Source organism: Salmo salar, chromosome 23, assembly GCF_965601325.2.
Source record: "Salmo salar chromosome 23, fSalSal1, whole genome shotgun sequence".
Classification (NCBI taxonomy): Eukaryota; Metazoa; Chordata; class Actinopteri; order Salmoniformes; family Salmonidae; genus Salmo; species Salmo salar.
The window spans coordinates 28,054,644-28,073,385 of NC_138313.1; the positions used below are offsets into that span (position 1 = coordinate 28,054,644).

At 42.3% G+C, this 18,742-nt stretch overlaps 1 protein-coding gene across 1 annotated transcript in view; it reads left to right on the forward strand.

The window, feature by feature from the left end:
* The window catches only part of LOC100286605 (cytosolic carboxypeptidase 6), a 471,389-nt gene that overhangs the window by 23,606 nt on the left and 429,041 nt on the right, over window positions 1-18,742 (forward strand). The window contains exon 3 of the mRNA XM_014169493.3: window positions 9,409-9,533. Coding sequence (XP_014024968.1) covers window positions 9,409-9,533 — 125 coding nt within the window. The remainder of the gene's footprint in view (window positions 1-9,408; window positions 9,534-18,742) is intronic.

Sequence of the window (18,742 nt, forward strand, 5' to 3'; positions counted from 1 at the left end):
TGTGCCTGCTCCTCGCACTCTCCCTCCAGTGCACCTCCATAGCCCAGTACGGCCGGTGCCTGCTCTGAGCACCCGGTCCTCAGTGCGTCTCTCCAGTCCGGTGAGACCTGTTCCAGCTCCACGAGAAAAGACTCCAGTGATAATCTATGGTCCGAAGCCTGTAGAGATGATCCATGGCACGGAGCCTGTTGGGATGTTCCATGGCACGAAGCCTCCAGAGGTAATCCATGGCCCGGAGCCTGTAGGGATAATCCATGGCAAGAAGCCTGTAGGGATTATCCATGGCCCGGAGCCTGTAGAGATGATCCATGGCACGAAGCCTCCAGTGATGATCCACGGCACGGAACCTGTGTTGATGATCCATGGCATGGAGCCTGCAGCAACGGTCCCTTGTCCGGAACCTACAACGATGCTCTCCAGTCCGGAGCCTCTGGGCAACGCTCCACAGTCCAGAACCTCCTGCGACGCTCCCCAGTCCGGAGCCTCCAGCGACGCTCCTCAGTCCGGAGCCTCCAGCGATGCTCCCCAGTCCGGAGCCTCCAGCGACGCTCCCCAGTCCGGAGCCTCCAGCGACGCTCCTCAGTCCGGAGCCTCCAGCGACGCTCCGCAGTCCGGAGCCTCCAGCGACGGTCCGCAGCCCGGAGTCTTCAGCGGCGGTCCGCAGCCCGGAGTCTTCAGCGGCGGTCCGCAGCCCGGAGTCTTCAGAGGCGGTCTGCAGCCCAGAGTCTTCAACGGCGGTCTGCAGCCCTGAGTCTTCAGCGGCGGTTGGCGTCCCAAAGCCTCCGGCGATGATCCACGGTCTGGTTCCTCCGGACACACAGAAACGGGGGGATCTGCGGGCGGTGGGGGTGCTACGCCCTGAACCAGAGCCGCCACCAATTATAGATGCCCACCCGTACCCTCCCCTATAGGGAGTCCGCACCTTTGGGGGGGGGGGGGTACTGTCACACTTTGACCTAGGAGAGCTGTGTTTTCTCTGTTTAGTTAGGTCAGGGTGTGATAGGTGGGTGGGCATTCTATGTTTTGTATTTCTATGTTTTGGCCGGGTATGGTTTCCAATCAGAGGCAGATGTCTATCGTTGTCTCTGATTGGAAGCCATACTTAGGCAGCCTGTTCTTCCCTTTGTTTTCATGGGTAGTTGTTTTCTGTTTCGTTTAAGTACCTGTCAGAACTGTCGGCTGTCATTTTGTTTATTTTCAAGATGAGCACTCAACACGCTGCGCCTTGGTCCCCTTTATATGACGCCCGTTACACGTAATCCAAATCGGAGTCAGGCAGGTACAGGACGGCAGGCAGGATCAGGGTTAGGACAGGCAGAAAGGTCAGAACTGAGAAGACTAAGAAAAATAAAAACTACAGTGAGGGAAAAAGTATTTGATCCCCTGCTGATTTTGTATGTTTGCCCACTGACAAAGAAAGGATCAGACTATAATTTTAATGGTAGTTTTATTTGAACAGTCAGAGACAGAATAACAACAAAAATATCCAGAAAAACGCATGTCAAAAATATTATAAAAGGATTTGCATTTTAATGAGGGAAATAAGTATTTGACCCCCTCTCAATCAGAAAGATTTCTGTCTCCCAGGTGTCTTTTATACAGGTAACGAGCTGAGATTAGGAGCACACTCTTAAAGGGAGTGCTCCTAACCACAGCTTGTTACCTGTAAAAAAGACACCTGTCCACAGAAGCAATCAATCAATCAGATTCCAAACTCTCCACCATGGCCAAGACCAAAGAGCACTCCAAGGATGTCAGGGACAAGATTGTAGACCTACACAAGGCTGGAATGGGCTACAAGACCATTGCCAAGCAGCTTGGTGAGAAGGTGACAACATTTGGTGCAATTATTCGCAAATGGAAGAAACACAAAAGAACTGTCAATCTCCCTCGGCCTGGGGCTCCATGCACGATCTCACCTCGTGGAGTTACAGTGATCATGAGAACGGTGAGGAATCAGCCCAGAACTACACTGGAGGATCTTGTCAATGATCTCAAGGCAGCTGGGACCATAGTCACCAAGAAAACAATTGGTAACACACTACGCCGTGAAGGACTGAAATCCTGCAGCACCCGCAAGGTCCCCCTGCTCAAGAATACATATACAGGCCCGTCTGAAGTCTGCCAATCAACATCTGAATGACTCAGAGGACAACTGGTGAAAGTGTTGTGGTCAGATGAGACCAAAATGGAGCTCTTTGACATCAACTCAACTCGCCGTGTTTGGATGAGGAGGAATGCTGCCTATGACCCAAGAACACCATCTCTACCGTCAAACATGGAGGTGGAAACATTATGCTTTGGGGGTGTTTTTCTGCTAAGGGGACAGGACAACTTCACCGCATCAAAGGGACGATGGACGGGGCCATGTACCGTCAAATCTTGGGTGAAAACCTCCTTCCCTCAGCCAGGGCATTGAAAATGGGTCGTGGATGGGTATTCCAGCATGACAATGACCCAAAACACACGGCCAAGGTAATAAAGGAGTGGCTCAAGAAGAAGCACATTAAGGTCCTGGAGTGGCCTAGCCAGTCTCCAGACCTTAATCCCATAGAAAATCTGCGGAGGGAGCTGAAGGTTTGAGTTGCCAAACGTCAGCCTCGAAATCTTAATGACTTGGAGAAGATCTGCAAAGAGGAGTGGGACAAAATCCCTCCTGAGATGTGTGCAAACCTGGTGACCAACTACAAGAAACGTCTGACCTCTGTGATTGCCAACAAGGGTTTTGCCACCAAGTACTAAGTCACGTTTTGCAGAGGGGTCAAATACTTATTTCCCTCATTAAAATGCATATCATTTTATAACATTTTTGACATGCGTTTTTCTGGATTCTTTTGTTGTTATTCTGTCTCTCACTGTTCAAATAAACCTACTATTAAAATTATAGACTGATCATTTCTTTGTAAGTGGGCAAACGTACAAAATCAGCAGGGGATCAAATACTTTTTTCCCACACTGTAGGTCACAGGAAACATGGGATCACGCTGGTAGGACTTGACGGGATAAGATGAACTGGCAACAGACAAACAGAAAACGCAGGTATAAATGCACAGGGGAAAATGGGAGACACCTGGAGGGGGGTGGAGACAGGCACAAGACAGGTGAAACAGATCAGGGTGTGACACTTACATTCACATATTAGCCCCTCCGAGGGACACACCACTGTCAAAATGACAACCACATAATTGGTATTCACTTTAAAAGGCCTAGGCCCTATTCCAAAATACTTAATTACACTTTTTTTTTTATAAATCCAAAACAGTATCATAATCAGAACCCGCTCACAAAGACGCAATTCTCACGGTCGACTCATTAATTGGTGTCCTCGCCGGGAAAGCCAAATATAACTGTTGGAATGCGCATATGCGCGCACTCCTAACTGAGAGGTAGGCCAACGATGGTGGATAAATTAAATGTCTTACTCAGGCCGTTTATCATTGAAAGAAATTGACCCAATTCCGCTCTGCTTAAAGCTGGAATCTTTAGTGGTGAAACAGCCATGTCTGTTTGCGATATTACAACAACAAAGGAGTTACTGCAGACAACGAACACTGCTTTTTCCCCTCTGACATCATTGCATGCACGATAGAAGAGCACAATATGTACAGCAATTTTTATACCCTGCTGCCCAATGCTCCTCAGCTTGGCAACAAAAACAATGGTTGTGGGGCGGCCAGTGGCGCTTTTTCCCCTACATTTACATTTTACATTTTAGTCATTTAGCAGACGCTCTTATCCAGAGCGACTTACAAATCCCTACTACGGATTCCAGCTTTAAGTGGTGGCACTCACGTAGGCACCAATGTGATAGCAGCTGGGGCTGATATGCTTAGTTCATTGACTGTATATGAACCAGAAAAAAGGAGCCAGTGAGATGTCTCGCTTCCTCTTCCGTCTCTGGGTAGACTACCGAACACGACAAACGGTGCAACAATGACTAAATAGCAAACAAAAACATTTATTGTACCTCGTGAGTCTACCTAATGTTCATGTGCACTTGTCAACAATGTTGCAATGAACGGTAAGGAATATACTCAGTGGACAGTTTATTAGGTACACAGTTCACGAAACTGGTTCCCATGTGGCCGTGGCATGCTATATAAAGCAGGCATTGAGGCATTCAAATACTGTTAGAACATTAGAGTGGGCAAAACAAGTGACCTAAGCGACTTTGAGTGTGGTATGATCGTCCTTGCCAGGTGGGCTGGTTTCAGTATCTAAGAAACGTCCGGCCTGCTGGGCTTTTCACGCACGACGGTGTCTAGGGTTTACCAAGAATGGTGCTAGAACCAGAAAACATCTAGTCAGCGGCAGCCCAGTGGGCAAAAACAGCTTGTTGATGAGAGGTCGAAGGAGAATGGCAAGAATCGTGTAAGCTAACAGGCAAATAACAGCGCAGTACAACAGTGGTGTGTAGAACGGCATCTCGGAACCCACAACTGGTCGGTCGTTGTCACAGAAGGGCTATTGCAGAAGACGAACACACAGGGTTCCACTTCTATCAGCTAAAAACAAGAAGAAGCGCCTCCAATGGGCACGTGATCACCAACACTGGACAATTGAGGAGTGCAAAAACATCACCTTTTCCGACGAATCCTGGTTCCTGTTGCGCCATGCTGATGGCAGAGTCAGGATTTGTCGTAAGCAGCATGTGGCCATGGCCCCATCCTGCCTGGTGTTAACGGTACAGGTGGGTGGTGGTGGTGGTGTTATGGTGCAGGGAATGTTTTCCTGGCACACATTAGGTCCCTTCTTACCAATTGAGCAACATTTCCATGCCCCTGAGGAATTCAGACTCTTCTGTAGGCAAAGGTGGGTCTGACCCAGTACTAAATGGGTGTACCTAATAAACTGTGTAGATTTAACAGACATTTATTTTAATTTTGGTAAAAATGAACACACATTTATAATGGGGAAACAAAGTGCCCGAAAATGGCAGGAGTTTGGAAAGCGAGCAGAAGTAGTGGAAAGATGCATGGTGTGTCTTCACTACAACCGGTGTATTCATTAGTCGGATTCCATTGCAAACGCTGTTGAGTTAAGTTTTGTTCTCAAAGACATGCTCCCGAACTTTGGCGTTTACTAAGTATTTTTTAAACCTCCCGCTTTGTGCTAGATGTGTCAATGTGTAGTTCATACATGCATAATCTATGAGCAGAATTACTGTCTTACCTCAATTAGCCATGAAATCACTAGTTTGAAAGCGACTGTTTTCCTGGAAGCTGTGCTGCCCCATTTTCCCAAAATGTTTCCCCACATGGGCCAGCCCCCTAGCAATTCGAGATCTAGCCAATGAGCCTCAGCCCCTCTCCATTTGAGTGACAGCTGGAAAGATGTACACACAGCAGAGTAAGAGAGAGAGCAATGGCATGGTACAGGATAACTCTTTAAATGGAAGTTGCAGTTCAGTCATGTCTCTTCTCACAAAAAATATCGGCTTGAATTTGCTGAAAGGTCCCCTGGGGTCTTCACTCCACTTTAGTGCATGGAAGAATCTATAATTTAGCTTGTGCTAAACACTTTGCATACTATTCAGATGGATGGTAACATGTGGAAACCATACAATTAAACAACTTTTGTATAAGAACCCAACAGCTTTTACGTCATGTTGAAGAGTGTTTGGAGTAAACTGTTTATGTTGCTAAATGTTTTGCCTCGGGCAAAACTTTTTGCTACGGAATCCGACTAATGAACACACCCCCGGTATACATTTCTGATGGTTCAACATTACCCCCAATCTTTTAATTAAGAAAATAAATACATTGAGACTAGAGAAAAAGAGAGGGAGAGAGTTTTGTATGAACTACAGAGTCCTTAAGGAGAACCTGTCATGTTTAAACTGATTGTCCAGAACAGCAAAGTCTTCAGTACTCAGCCCACTGGGTGGGTTCTTAAAGTTTGTTGAAACCCAATTGATTAAATAGTAAGTTCTGCATATGTTTTTCCCAGTGGTTGATGATTGATATGTAACATAACTTATGAAGACTCTCCACTGAGTACGAATGTAGACACACAAGCCTCCAGAGGAATTATGCAGTATTAACTCTAATCTCTTAAAGAGAACTGATGTTTTTCTCTGATGCTTGCTCCCTCCCTCTTTTATCTTTGTCTTTCCTCAGGTGTATACTAGTTACACTATTGTTTGACTGCATCTTTGTGCAAATTAGTCAAATTACTTTGGATAAGTATTCTCACTGTTCCAAGTAGTCGTGCATAGGCTACCAATATGAAGGCTGTCAAGAATTTCAATTTTTTCCTAATGGTATTTTTATGTTTTAAGATTTTTGAAGATTTGTTTGCCATTTATGTTTGTTAAGTTCTGAATGATAGGGAATTTATTAAAGGACTGCAGCGATGGAATCTGGAGTTAGCCACCATAAAATTAAAACTGAAATCAATCCTGTGTCATATCCCTGCTTCACAAGCTGAACATGCAATTCTAACCTTGAGGCCTGTGCTATCCCTCACGTCAGGTCTTTAAGCATCAAGCTCAATAACCTAGCAGCGCATGGCTGCTGTGCTATGAATTAGAGATACCATTTTGTATCGCCCTGCGACGACATCTGCAGTGTGTTTTAAAGGTTTGTTGATCAACTTTGTATTTGTCTGTTACTCTTCTGATTAGTAACCTCTACCTCATCAGTTTGTGGTAGGGTAAATGCACTTTTGGTCGGACTCTCTCACCATGCAATGAAGACATTCAGTGCTGTTGTTGGAATTCCTCTGAACCTCTTGTTGCAGTAGCGCCTAAGAAATTCCTCAGCTATGTGCTCATCCGCTGTCCATGGTCCTGAAAGGCCAAACGAGTGGAGGACTCTGTTGCAGTCTGAGTGAGAGAGCCAGAAAGTTAGTGAATTTTTTAATGCTACTTATGGTGCCGCATTAGTGTATACAAGCTTCCGATTTAGTTGTGGCTCCATAAACATATGCAGGCGTGTGCTCTGAGGAGCCATTTACCCGATTCAATGGACTTAGTTATTTTATTTATAAAAAGCGTACTGCATGCTATATTTTGGGCTCTTCAGAAATCATATGCAATTGAAAAGCATCAATCTCGTGAAGTATATTTTTAACACACTTATGGGTTTATGTTTAATCCATGTTTACTTGTCTCTAGTTGTCTCTAGAAACATGTAGATAAATCCTTCATTGTATTAATATGAATACTGAAAGTAGCCTAAATAAATCAGTCAACAAAAACAGTAGCTGTGTTATCCACGCATACATATGAAACAACCTTTAGAGACTTATCTGTGTCCTCTAATAGCCAACATTTGGTAGTGTAAACCAGATAAATGGCTAAGACATTGGTATTCAAGATGATAGATTATACAGGACATCTGGTTGGAACAGGTGCGGTTGTCATATTCGCATCATGCTATCTGCAGCTGTGGGTGTTTCAGCAAACTCTTGGCTTTATCTGTTGTCAATGGCTCTGGATTGCTTTGCCAGCACCTGCCACTTCTCAGTCGGTCTGTACAGTATGTGGTTTTAAATAAGTTATTTCATGTAAGGATTGTAAAACAGATGCGACTTTGGTTTGCGGTACAGTAAGTTTCACTTATCTTCTCCCTGCCGCCACCAAGTGTAGCAATATGTGGAGTAGGTTGTGCGTCAATAAATGAAATAGCTGTGATGATATGTTACTCCCTTATAAACTACATGCACATAAGCACACACACAGTGTTCGTTCATGTAATGGACACGGTAAAGGTCAGTTATCAACCTTTACCACAGGTGTCTGATAAGTTGTAAAAGGATCTCACTATGTCTGATCCTATTTGTATTCTTACAGCTCTACCATTGTTCACAACAGCTACAGGTCAATATACATTTTTGCAGAAAGCATTTCTATTTTGCAACCAATGTGTTGGAATTGAAAACCGGGAAGCTGTTAGAGAATGGCAGACATGTACACTGAGTGTACAAACATTAGGAACACCTTCCTAATGTTTAGTTGCACCCCCTTTTGCCATCAGAACAGCCTCAATTCATCAGGGCATGGACTCTACAAGGTGTTGAATGTGTTCCACAGGGATGCTGGCCCATGTTGACTCCAATGCTTCCCACAGATGTGTCAAGTTGGCTTGAAACATACGGGAAACTGCATGAAAAACCCAGCAGTTCTTGACACACTCAAACTGGTGCGCCTGGCACATACCCCATTCAAAGGCATTTAAATATTTTGTCTTGCCCATTCACCCTGTGAATGGCACACATACACAATCCATGTCTCAATTGTCTCAAGGCTTAAAAATACTTCTTTAACCTGTCTCCTCCCCTTCATCTACACTGATTGAAGTGGATTTAACAAGTGACATCAATAAGGGATCATAGCTTTCACCTTGATTCACCTGGTCAGTCTATGTCATGGAAAGAGTGGGTGTTCCTAATGTTTTGTTCACAGTTTAAATACAGCATCATGTGTTACAAAATAAACATACAATTTGTAACACACGTCCAAAATGATTTCCAGATTATATGGGGTTCTGTTATCCATTATCCCAGTGGGGTCTTTGATGTATTTGCACAAAAATAATAATGCATGTATTTTAACGCTCATAAAGGAGCATCATCCAGTGTCCTATGAGGGTTGGCAGATGATGCTGTTTCTGTGGACAGTAAGACGAGTGAAGGGATTTTCAGGAAGCGGATGGATTAGCCCTCTCAGATGGCAGAAGGAGAGCGATCTGCTCTGACGGTGTGGTGGTTACCCCATCTGTCAATAATTAGCTCAGTGCTACCTGGCACCAGGTGGTCGTTCGTTTCCACACCACATGGACCGGCTAAGGGACGCAGAGTAGAGCAGGTTGTCCTCTTGCCTAGGGAGTTAACTCTGCGAGCCAGTGGGCAAGCTGGGCCTATGGACTTAGTTTATATGGCAATATATAAATCACACAGCGGTGGATGATGCAACTTTGCTGTTAATTTATATGTATCCCGCTGCATGTAAAGACAAGATGAAAATCTTTGACGGCTTTTTATTTTGAAGTTTACCACCATCCAAAGTTGTCCCAGTTGTCAACTGAACAGTAGCTAAGTTCCATTCTCTTCATCCCACCCATTGTCACTGTCACTAGGGTGAGGATTATGTTTACGTTTTAGTCATTTAGCAGACACTCTTATCCAGAGCGACTTACAGGAGCAATTCGTTTTAAGTACCTTGGTCAAGGGTACATCGGCAGATTTTCCACCTAATCAGCTCTGGGATTCGAACTCGTGACCATTCGGTTACTGGCCCAACGCCAAATAAAAAAATGCAGATTTATGTCAGGAAGCCTATGTAGTATGTGAAATGAAATATTCTTGGGATGGTGGCTATACCTTTTTTTAACGTGTTGGTTAGGCCTAACTGTTGGTAGCCCAACATGATTCCTGATAGTCTGAATGTGATCTTTATTTTCCCAGGTAACCTTGGACGTGTTGACTGCATCAGTGAATTTGAGTTTGACCTTTTCATCAGACCGGACACCTGTAACCCTCGCTTCAGAGTATGGTTCAACTTCACAGTGGAGAATGTGCAGGAAACACAGGTAGGTGATTGTATGAATACTGTATACTGCAGTATACACTAAAATGTTATTCTGTTATTTTCTATAACTGGTAGAGCTATCAACCTGTCTGTATTCATTAAAATGTCTATGTATACTTTGAGTAAAAAAATTACATAGTCCACGATTCAAAATTATTTGAAGTTTTGTTGTTTCACAGCCCTTCAGAGGAGTTGTTTGTTTGTACCTGATTCCTTTTTAAAGTACTGAGAAGCACTAGCCACTTGCATGTGTTGAGCTCTAGGATTGGCTGAGAGCAGTGGTCACATGCCAAGGGCATTTGCTTAGTTTTATCAACCCTGATTAAGAGCTTCATAAATTCTAACATTTCAATGTAATTCAGAGAGAGAAAACAAGATACTAAAAAGGAGACAATTGGCAGCTGAATTCTATTCCTGCTATCTAATGTAAGTATACAGACCTGGGTAGCTCTATGCTGAAAAGAGGGATAGGGAAAACAAAACAATTCTAAGAGAGAGGGAGAGAGAGCAAGCGTGCATGAAAATGTGGGATGCTGCAGCTGTTTCCTGCAGCCCGGCCCTATCGGCCCCATCTCCCTGCAGTGCTGTGGTCAGCGCTAATCAAATTTTATGGCCAAGGGATGAATGGGAGCCCTTTTCCAGGAGCCTGATCGATTCTAGGGCCAGATACCGCCCGGCATCCTGCGCCATCAGGATATTTGCTGTTTTGGCAAAAAAAAGAGGAGAAAGAAAGGATAGTGAGGAGCTCACACAAACCCTACACTCACTTACTCTTGCATACACAGACAACTACAGGTGACAAAAAGCAGTTGATGCCACACAGTCCTTTCTCTTGGAAATATATTTTTCTATCTTTCCAATTTTCCTTTAGAATGAGTACCTGTGGGAATTTAATCTTCTTCAATAGGAGGTTGTTAGGGGAGCTGGTGCTTGTCCTTTAGTATGGTGTGTGTTATACCTATGTTTACTGTAACACTGTGTGTGTGTGTGTGTGTGTGTGTGTGTGTGTGTGTGTGTGTGTGTGTGTGTGTGTGTGTGTGTGTGTGTGTGTGTGTGTGTGTGTGTGTGTGTGCGTGCGTGCGTGCGTGCGTGCGTGCGTGCGTGCGTGCGTGCGTGCGTGCGTGCGTGCGTGCGTGCGTGCGTGCGTGCGTGCGTGCGTGCGTGCGTGCGTGCGTGCGTGTGTGAGAGGGATGTAATTGTGAATCGGCTGTTTACTTAAAAAATATAAATAAAAATAATGAGTAAATAAATAGAGCTATCTGGAAGCTGTGCTATCGAGATATCGGTACATTCACAGGGAACCGGGCTGGAGTGTTTTATCCAGCTAAGCCTGCCAACTCTCAGTCGAGAATAGGGAAATTGGAAACAGTTAAAAACCCGTGATATTGGAACCGAGATGACCATTTTGAAAGAATGTAAGCTGGTGAAACAGATTTGGTCGGCCTCAATCAGTTTAGCAGCTTTGTGGAAATTGGCTGCACCAGCTTTTTCTTTTCTTTTCTTCACCCCAAAACCTTCTCCTCAAACCGTATCTTACTTCTGGTATGGTGAGACTGATGCTGGTTAATTATGTTGCAACGACTGGACAAAGCATAGCAGCACTCTGAACTGGAGTTATCATTCAAGTCATTTTTACTCTGTTGAACCAGTTATTAAATCCTAGCCCTTCATGTTAGTCTAATTTCACCTAACCAAAGACGATAGTCTACATATTGATGAACACTGATAGTGTGTCAGTGATGAATTGGTTGTGATATACTCAATTTTTGCAAATAAGCCAGCCATGTTACAACAAATACATCTCTTTCATATTTCAAATTGAGAGAGCATGGAAACTATTCAATATTCTTGGCCATAATTTTCTCACCTCTGAAAAATCTATCTGGTTTTTAACCAGTGGAAACAGTGATGTGCTGTGCCCTAGAGTCGATGTCCATGTGGAATCGCCATTTTATTCATAAAAATCCGTCTAATTAAGCTAGAGACTTGCGGGTTTTTGCCTGGGCTGCGTCTCAATCTACCGCATCCGCTGATGTCGGCCTTCCGCATTGTATGGCGGCTGTGGTACAACGCTGTTTGTCAGACAAGGAGTAATCCTTTTTTTGTGACCAACTTTTTATTTAATTTTTACAGGTACAACAAAAACTATCAAAGAAATGCATACAAAGATAACCCCAACCCATTCCCTCCCTCAGTCCCCATCCATCCACCCGCCCGCATCCTCCCTTCCCCACCCGGAAACCATGCCTGCCACCTCTTTCCATTCCACCCAGCAATCGAGGTTGGCCATTAGTTCCCCTCCCACACCCATCCATCCCACAAGACCCCCACCCAGAACCCCCCCCCCCCCCCCCCCCCACAATGACCAGAGATCACCCCTCCCCCACTCCCCATACCACCCCTTCCCGTGGGCCTGAAAGCAAAGAAGGTTAAAAAAAAGTCTTCATTTCAAGATGTAATTGGTTTGTATGTGTGGGGCTTTAGCTGAGATTGTTCTTTACAGAGTGAAGTATTTTTGCTCAGGCCTCAATTGTTCTTTGACTAGCACCATTCATTCTCGCTGTCAATAATTCTAATGATATAACTTCTAATACAGTAGTAACTGTATCCACTGGTTAAATGGGAGCGAGTGAGGGCACTCCCATATCATATGAAGGAATGTGCCTACACACCTAAACTTAAAATGTATAAATTGATGGTTTGGATTATGGGATACCAAGGTCATATTGTTCCATAGTCTGTTCCAGTTAAAGACCCCCTAGAATCGATTGACGCACCGGTGTGACACACGGTGATGTCATTTTGAATATTGAATAGCTCCCTATGTGTTTATGCTAGAGACGTACCGTTTCTTGTAGTGGCTGCAGCTTAATCCCCTCCTCCGCCGATATAAAGTTTGCGCCTATTCAATAACATGGGGCTTATGAAAGCAGACTTGTTCTATACATGAGAGGATCCAGACAAGAAAATTGTGACAGAATGATCTGTAAAACTCAAACCGTGTGAACTACAAGCAAATATGTCACCAATATCAAAAGGGGAGACTCTTCAGGGGAGACGTCTGAAAGTAACCCAGTACCGGGCTGAAAGAATTGCAAAAATAATGTGACCAAACATGGATAAAAAAAAACATTCCCCTAAGTTTTCTTATCTCTCAGATATAGGACAGATACTTCAAAACATTGTTCCTTATGATTCATTTTTTTTACTTTCTATTTTGCCATTTATGAATGTGTTATTCAGTGCATTTCTATGGGCTATAGTAGTAAAGGCCAAATTCAATGTTTCATCAAATACATTTTTATATATATTTTTTATACCTACAGGGGTCTTAAAATTATAAATCAAATGGCTAAATGATACATTTTATGACCATCTTAAAACAATTCCATATGTTAGCTTAGTAGATATTCTGATCTAAAGGCTTAGACCTACAGGGATTTAAAGGGTTCAGATTCAATTAGATCTGTGGACCATACTTTTTTTATGTTTAGCTCAGAATATGAGCTTTCAAAACGTTTTTTTTTTTTTTTTTTTATTTTTTTTTATGTATTAGAAAGATCAGTCCTTTCTGGAGCCCACATAATTTATTAATAAATCTTATCATTGGATGGTTCAGTAGTGAGTTTCCCAAGAGACTTCATAGGCCAGCATAGCTGACCTAAATTGTAAATATAGAAAAAAGGAGTTGCCTTGTAATCTGTATGTATCTTTCAAATCTTGGAATGTTCTCAAACCATTACTGTCCATGATATCGGTAAGGGTACGGATTCTACATTTGGACCATTGCGGGGATGCAAAATGCCACTCTAGATCGCAAGGCATTATTGTGAAATATTGGATTATGGGCATGCCATTTTGATTCCCAGTTACATTGTTTTTCAATTTTGTGCCAAATAGAAGTTGTGTGAGCAATAATAGGACCAAAGTGTATTTTACATTGTTTAAGGGATATATCAGTGAAGACCACCTCTTCCAGGGCAATAGGATACTCAGCCAGGGGGCAGAAGAATCATGTTTGATGACACTCACAAGCTTCACAGGAGTTGTGAGAATGTCACCTGTGATTGTGCAATGAAAAATGAATGAAAATGAATAATCTTGGAATAGGCTTTTTAGGAACCAGGGTTAACCTTTTTGTTTTGTGTCACGTCCTGGCCAGTATAAGGGTTAATTGGTATTGTAGTTTGGTCAGGACGTGGCAGAGGGTATTTGTTTTATGTGGTTCAGGGTGGTGTTTTTGTAGTAAGGGCATTTGATTTAGTATTCCGGGGTTTTTGGGCACTGTTTGAAATTCACGTATTTCTATGTTCTAGTTAGTTGTATGTCTATGTTTGGTTAATTGGGGTGGACTTCCAATTGAAGGCAGCTGTGTGGTGTTGCCTTTGATTGGAAGTCCTATATTAGTTGGGTGTGTTTGTCTGTTTAATTGTGGGAGATTGTTCTGAGTTTAGCCTTGTGCCTTGCCAGACTGTGTGTTGATCGTTCGTTCTCTTTTTGTTATTTTGGTGTTCATTTTGGAGTTAATAAACCTCAAGATGAGCTTACATATACCTGCTGCGTTTTGGTCCTCATTAACCGACGACAACCGTGACATTTTGTTTATTGTCCCTGATGCTTTTCTATATCTCTCTGATGCATTTCAGACACATGAAACCGTATTATCATTTTGACTATCGTGAATATGTATTATTAATTGTGTTTCTATGGGCTAATAGCAGTAAGGACAAATTCAATGTTTAAATCTGTACATTTTAGTCATTTAGTAGACTCTTTTTCAGAGAAACTTACCAGAGCAATTAGGTTTAAGTGCCTTGTTCAAGGGCACATTGACAGATCTTTCACCTAGTCTGGGATTCGAACCAGCGACCTTTCGGTTACTGGCCCAACGCTCTTAAAGGAAAATACCACCCAAAAACTATATTTTGGTATTTGTTTCATTAGTCCATTGTTGATATAGTTCCAAAATGTTTTGCATGTCAGCAATCAAGTTCTCAAGATATATAACTTTCAAAATACAGAAAAACAGCCAGTATGATGCATTTTGCAAAATTCTTCATACCGGCTGTATTTCTGTATTTTGAAAGTTGTATATCTTGAAGACTTGCCACCTTATGTTTCATAAGATAACTTATTAATATTTTTAGGGGATACCTACAAGTGTCCTAAAACTTCAAATCAAATAGCTAAATGGTCCATCTTATGACCATATAAAAAAATCCATGTTTTAGCAATCTAAAGGGTTAGACTCTTATGGGTTAAAATATTTAATCCATGCTGTGGACAGCGGCTGTTTGACGTCAAGCTGCGTGAACGGCAGAAGATAGAATGGCGCCGGAGGGAATGGGGGATGTTTTATAGGCTCCTGGCCAATTGTGCTATTTTGTGTATTTTTTTGCGCTGATCTTAATTTTTTATTTTTTTATAATGTTTCCACTATCGTTTCCTATGACCTAAAAGAGCTTCTGGACATCAGAACAGTAGTCACTCACTTTAATTTGGACGTGGACTTCTACTTCACTGAGTTGGAGGCGAAAGACATATTGATTATCCCGGCTCTAATCCCTGACACTTGTAGCAAGCGAAGACTGCATTATGGAGGCCGGCGCTCGGGTACCCTTGTGAGACTATGGCGGCAAATTAATTAGGGCTGACCCCAATTAGTCGACTGGTCGATTGTTTGGTCGATAGGCTGTTGGTCGACCAAGATTATTTTTAGTCGAGCAGTAGCAAATATATATACAGTAGCAGTCAAAAGTTTGGACACACCTACTCATTCATGGGTTTTCTTTATTTTTACTATTTTCTACATTGTTGAATAATATTAAAAACATAAACAATGAAATAATACATATGGAATCATGTAGTAACCAAATCAAACTATATTTTATATTCTTTAAAGTAGCCACCCTTTACCTTGATGACAGCTTTGCACACTCTTGGCATTTTCTCAACCAGCTTCACCTGGAATGCTTTTCCAACAGTCTTGAAGGAGTTCCCACATATGCTGAGAATTTGTTGGCTGCTTTTCCTTCACTCTGCAGTCCAACTCATCCCAAACCATCTCAATTGGGTTGAGGTCGGGTGATTGTGGAGGCCAGGTCATCTGATGCAGCACTCCATCACTCTCCTTCTTGGTCACATAGCCTTTACACATCATGGAGGTGTGTTGGGTCATTGTCTTGTTGAAAAACAAATGATAGTCCCACTAAGAGCAAACCAAATGGGTTGGCATATCACTGCAGAATTTTTATTTATTTTTTATTTTACTGTTATTTTACCAGGTAAGTTGACTGAGAACACATTCTCATTTACAGCAACAACCTGGGGAATAGTTTCAGGGGAGAGGAGGGGGATGAATGAGCCAGTTGTAAACTGGGGATGATTAGATGGCCATCATGGTATGAGGGCCAGATTGGGAATTTAGCCAGGACACTGGGGTTAACACCCCTACTCTTACGATAAGTGCAAATGGGATCTTTAATGACCTCAAAGAGTCAGGACACCTGTTTAATGTCCCATCTGAAAGACAGCACCCTACACAGGGCAGTGCCCTGGGGCATTGGGATATTGTTTAGACCAGAGGAAAGAGTGCCTCCTACTGGCCCTCCAACACCACTTCCAGCAGCATCTAGTCTCCCATCCAGGGACTGACCAGGACCAACCCTGCTTAGCTTCAGAAGCAAGCCAGCAGTGGGATGCAGGGTGGTATGCTGTGGTAACCATGCTGGTTAAGTGTGCCTTGAATTCTAAATAAATCACAGACAGCGTCACCAGCAAAGCACCGTCACACCTCCTCCATGCTTCACGGTGGGAACCACACATGCAGAGATCATCCGTTCACGTACTCTGCATCTCACAAAGACATGGCAGTTGGAACCAAAAATCTCAAATTTGGACTAATCAGTCCAAAGGACAGATTTCCACCGGTCTACTGTCCATTGCTCGTGTTTCTTGGCCCAAGCAAGTCTCTTCTTATTATTGGTGTCCTTTAGTAGTGGTTTCTTTGCAGCAATTCAACCATGAAGGCCTGATTCACGTCGTCTACTCTGAACAGTTGATGTTGAGATGTGTCTGTTACTTTAACTCTGTGAAGCATTTATTTGTGCTGCAATCAGAGGTGCAGTTAACTCTAATGAACTTATCCTCTGCAGCAGAGGTAACTCTGGGTCTTCCTTTCCTGTGGTGGTCCTCATGAGAGCCAGTTTCATCATTGCGCTTGATGGTTTTTGCGACTGCACTTGAAGAAACTTTTAAAGTTCTTGAAATGTTCCGTATTGACTGACCTTCATGTCTTAAAGTAATGATGGACTTTCATTTCTCTTTGTTTATTTTAGCTGTTCTTGCCATAGTATGGACTTGGTCTTTTACCAAATAGGGCAATCTTCTGTATACCACCCCTACCTTGTCACAATACAACTGATTGGCTCAAACACGTTATGAAGGAAATTAAATTCCACAAATTAACTTTTAACAATGCACACCTGTCAATTGAAATGCATTCCATTCTCTCAACCTCTGAAGCTGGTTGAGAGAATGCCAAAAGTGTGCAAAGTTGTCATCAAGGCAAAGGGTGGCTACTTTGAAGAATCTCAAATATAAAATATATTTTGATATGTTTTACACTTTTTTGGGTACTACATGATTTCATATATATATATATATATATATATATATATATATATATATATATATATATATGTATATATATATATATATATATATGTATATATATATATATATATATATATATATATATATATATATATATATATATATTTTTTTTATGCCACACGAGACACCTGTCTTTTTCGCCCCCATCTCAGTGAATGAATCCATTGCGGAGGCTAAGAAGCACAATGTACCTCTCTCTCCAAAATGACCTCTCTCCTGCCAAATTGTGCACATCCATTGTTTCATAACTTCATTGTGTGAATTGTTTGCTTTTGATTGTTAGTGTCTATCAATTCCCCATTACTCTTAACACCATTAGCACATTTACTGTTAATTCCTATAATTTCTCATCTACAATGTTTGTTTGGTTACAGTATTTCCTGTTAATCCATTCAATATATTATTCTAGTCTTTATCCGTTCTCATCGTTAGAGTGGACACGTTGTTTGCAGAGCGCACACCTATGCTTCACTTATGAGAAACAAGTTTTGGTTTATTTCATTCCATTTACGAGTTTAGTCATTGTCTTTTGTTTGGAGCACTCCTGTCAATGTTGAGTAAGAACGTGCACCTGAGTACGCATAGAAGTAGGCCTATAGGCTACCTGGCCTGCACGCAAATGTAGGCATACTGTATAAATGTTCCCATTTAGGGATCTGATAGTATTTCTGATTGGCTTAACGTACCACCACTAATGAGCTGTGTCGATTCTCAAAGTAATGTTTTCTTCACGTCAAACAGCAAGCAAACAAAGTCTGTTTTTACATCCATTGAGAATGACAATAGTTCCTCCATGTATTTGAAACATCTTTGCAGCTTTCTCCCTTTCGATTACCCTCTGCGTGAAAGGGATGGATCTCATGCTCTGATCCAGTGGAAAGTTCATAAAATAGGCCTATTTGATTACTTCTTATCCCTTGCACAAATAGCCTATAGCTGTGTCTGTCCTGAGCTCACTGGCGCTGGAAACTCTGAGGGCCCAGAATATTTTATACCATCTTGCAAGTTTGCTAGCACGAGCTTCGCCCTGGACCCAAGTTAATGGTTGATACAATGTTTCAAGTTCGTTGCAGACAGGCCATGTGTAACCAATGTGATTTATAGGATATTTATTTTTATCAGGATATTTTCTACCTGCAGACTGCAATGTTTTTGTTTGTTGGCTTTGTAAGCTATTTTATATAGTTGGCAATGGCAACAGAAGATTCTTTTTAGGTTTGCATAATTTTCATTTAGATTTGGATAGAATTTTGATCAACCACATAAATGATTTTTAGATACGAAGACGTTATTATAAATTAATTGAAACTGTTCCACAAAAATGTGCATATGACAACCATAACTGGCATGCAGATTGGTAGAACTGGTAAGATAAATTGGCATTCCACATGAGAAAGGTTGCCGACTCCTCGTGTAATCTATTACTGGCAAATTCGGGAGAGTAATGGCTGAATCTGCGAAAGCCAGCAGGAGTGGGAGGAGGATGTTCGGGTCAGGTTAAGTTTTGTTTTTCTTCTGGTTATCTTGATCTCTGGC